This window comes from Propithecus coquereli, unplaced genomic scaffold (genome assembly GCF_000956105.1).
Source record: "Propithecus coquereli isolate 6110/MARCELLA unplaced genomic scaffold, Pcoq_1.0 Scaffold69, whole genome shotgun sequence".
Taxonomy (NCBI): Eukaryota; Metazoa; Chordata; class Mammalia; order Primates; family Indriidae; genus Propithecus; species Propithecus coquereli.
Window position 1 is genome coordinate 70,014 of NW_012152951.1, and position 2,137 is coordinate 72,150.

The window sequence follows — 2,137 nt, forward strand, 5'->3', positions numbered from 1 at the left end:
TTTGTACAACATGATTCACAAAATAAAGAAGAAAATAAATAATAGAAAAAAGGTGATATATAAAATATGTAAAACACACAAAGTTATACTGGAGTCACACATTTCAGAAAAATAGAAAAAATTTAAAAATGGGCAAAAATTTTAATAGTCCATTCAATTAAAAACAATAATAATTACATTTGTTGTGCAGTTTGCCCTTGCTTATCCCGCCCAGCCACACTGGTCTTCCCGCAAGGTCCCATTCGGGGCCTTTCCCTTGGAGCTCCATTTAGAAAGAATTCATCTGGCACTCACTCACCCTTCATTGTTTCCCTTCTTCTGAATAGCGCCTATCGCCACCTGCAACGCTTTCTATTTATTGGCTCATGGCCTGTCTGCCTAATAGAGCAAGGATCACCTGTTTCATTCACTGGTTTATCTCCAGTGCCTACAGCCGTGGTTCTCACGCAGGAGGCACTACGCTTTTCTTTGCTTTAGCAGCAAATTTATAATATTGGGATAAAATGAAATTAACGGGAACTCACTCACTAGTCAGGAACAGATTAGTAAATGACTGAATGTCCTTACGATGGAATGCAAATCATGTTATAGATGAATATTTAATGGTATCATTTATTGCAAAGTGGAAAAAATATTTTCATTCATCTATAGAGCAAATCTGCACACTTACCTGTGATCATATGTGTATCACAAATATACATCAGAATGAGGAGAGAGAGAGGAAAAAGGGAAGGGGAGAGGGAAGATAGGGGGATTGAGGAAGAGGGAAGGGACAAGCAGGTGAAGGAGGAGATGGAAAAGGAGCGAAGGGATTTGAGGAGAGGAACAAATAGATAATTTGGAAAACAACATATTAACAGTGCTTTCCAAGGAGTGATGACATTAAAAATTATTTTTGCATACTTATTCATGCCTTTCTCTATTTCTGTGACATTCATGACAACATTCATTGCCTTTGTAATTATTTTTTTTCAATTTTATATGAAAAAAAATACACTCAGGTTTCTCATTCTTTAACTTAAACATTCATCTTTCCAACAGCACTAGCCTAGGATAAGGTGGTGGGACAGGCATTTGCGAACCACGTAATAAATATTCCCTAAGAGACACAGCCAAAGACACGTTCACTTACTTGGTATGGTCCACCCATGGCCTGTGGGTTTCTTCTCCGTGATGAATGCTAAGCCCGTTGCCAAGTCCCCACCTGAATGTGCTTGAATCTCGAAGTAAATTCACTGGGATTGGCCGATACCATTCACACAGGTTTCCTCTTTCAAAGCTGCAAACTTCCATGACTTGGAGGGTGGAACAAAGCAAAAATGACCTAATCACAATAAGCATGTCAATAAATGGCCATTTCTATCAGTACTAGCACTTTCGTTCTCTTGTTCGTTTTTTTAAAAAAATTAGAATCTATCTTTTAAGCATTATTGAAATAAATAGGCAAATGGTTTGTATAATCCCTAGAAGAGTTTCAGTGGTATCTAGGTTTATTCTATTCAAATATTCATAGTAACTGAAATGTGAGAATAAATGCATATACTAATAATCTGCTTTCATGAGGAGGTAAGATTTGAATTAGCTGCTAAAGCAGCAAATTAAGCATCATCAGTCTCTTCTAATACAGCACTTGCATTGCTTGCATGACCTCCAAGTTCTAACAAGTCTGTTCTCCTTTTCCCACAATAATATTACAAAGCTCAGCTTGAGTTCAGTCTCTGAAGTGGTTATTGCAAATTCCAAACAAAATTTCTAAGCAATGAGGTTTATAATAACTTTTATATTGGACCTGTTTCCTTCAAAGTTTTAAAGATTCTTGCAATGATTTTATTCTAATATCATAGGAAATTACAAGTCCAGTGATTTTTTTAAATATATAGGTTATGTGTGAAAATGTTTTTTGAATTCTCTCTCCTCTCTTTCTGAATATGTTCATGTGTCTGTCTATCTTAAATCCTCCACTGCTTGAATTAAACAAAAGAAAATCAATTCAATGAACTCTTAGGTATACTACAGAAACTCTGGTGTGTACTCCAGCTTCTTAATGACATTAACAATGACAGCATACCACTACCACCATTTAGAAACTTGGGTATGGGAGTTAATATAAAACCTGAGAAGGAAACACTCCATTGGA

At 36.1% G+C, this 2,137-nt stretch overlaps 1 protein-coding gene across 1 annotated transcript in view; it reads right to left on the reverse strand.

The window, feature by feature from the left end:
• MALRD1 (MAM and LDL receptor class A domain containing 1) overlaps window positions 1–2,137 on the reverse strand; it is a 285,192-nt gene that overhangs the window by 52,284 nt on the left and 230,771 nt on the right. Inside the window, exon 17 of the mRNA XM_012660894.1 lies at window positions 1,133–1,295. Within this exon, the coding sequence (XP_012516348.1) occupies window positions 1,133–1,295 (163 nt within the window). The remainder of the gene's footprint in view (window positions 1–1,132; window positions 1,296–2,137) is intronic.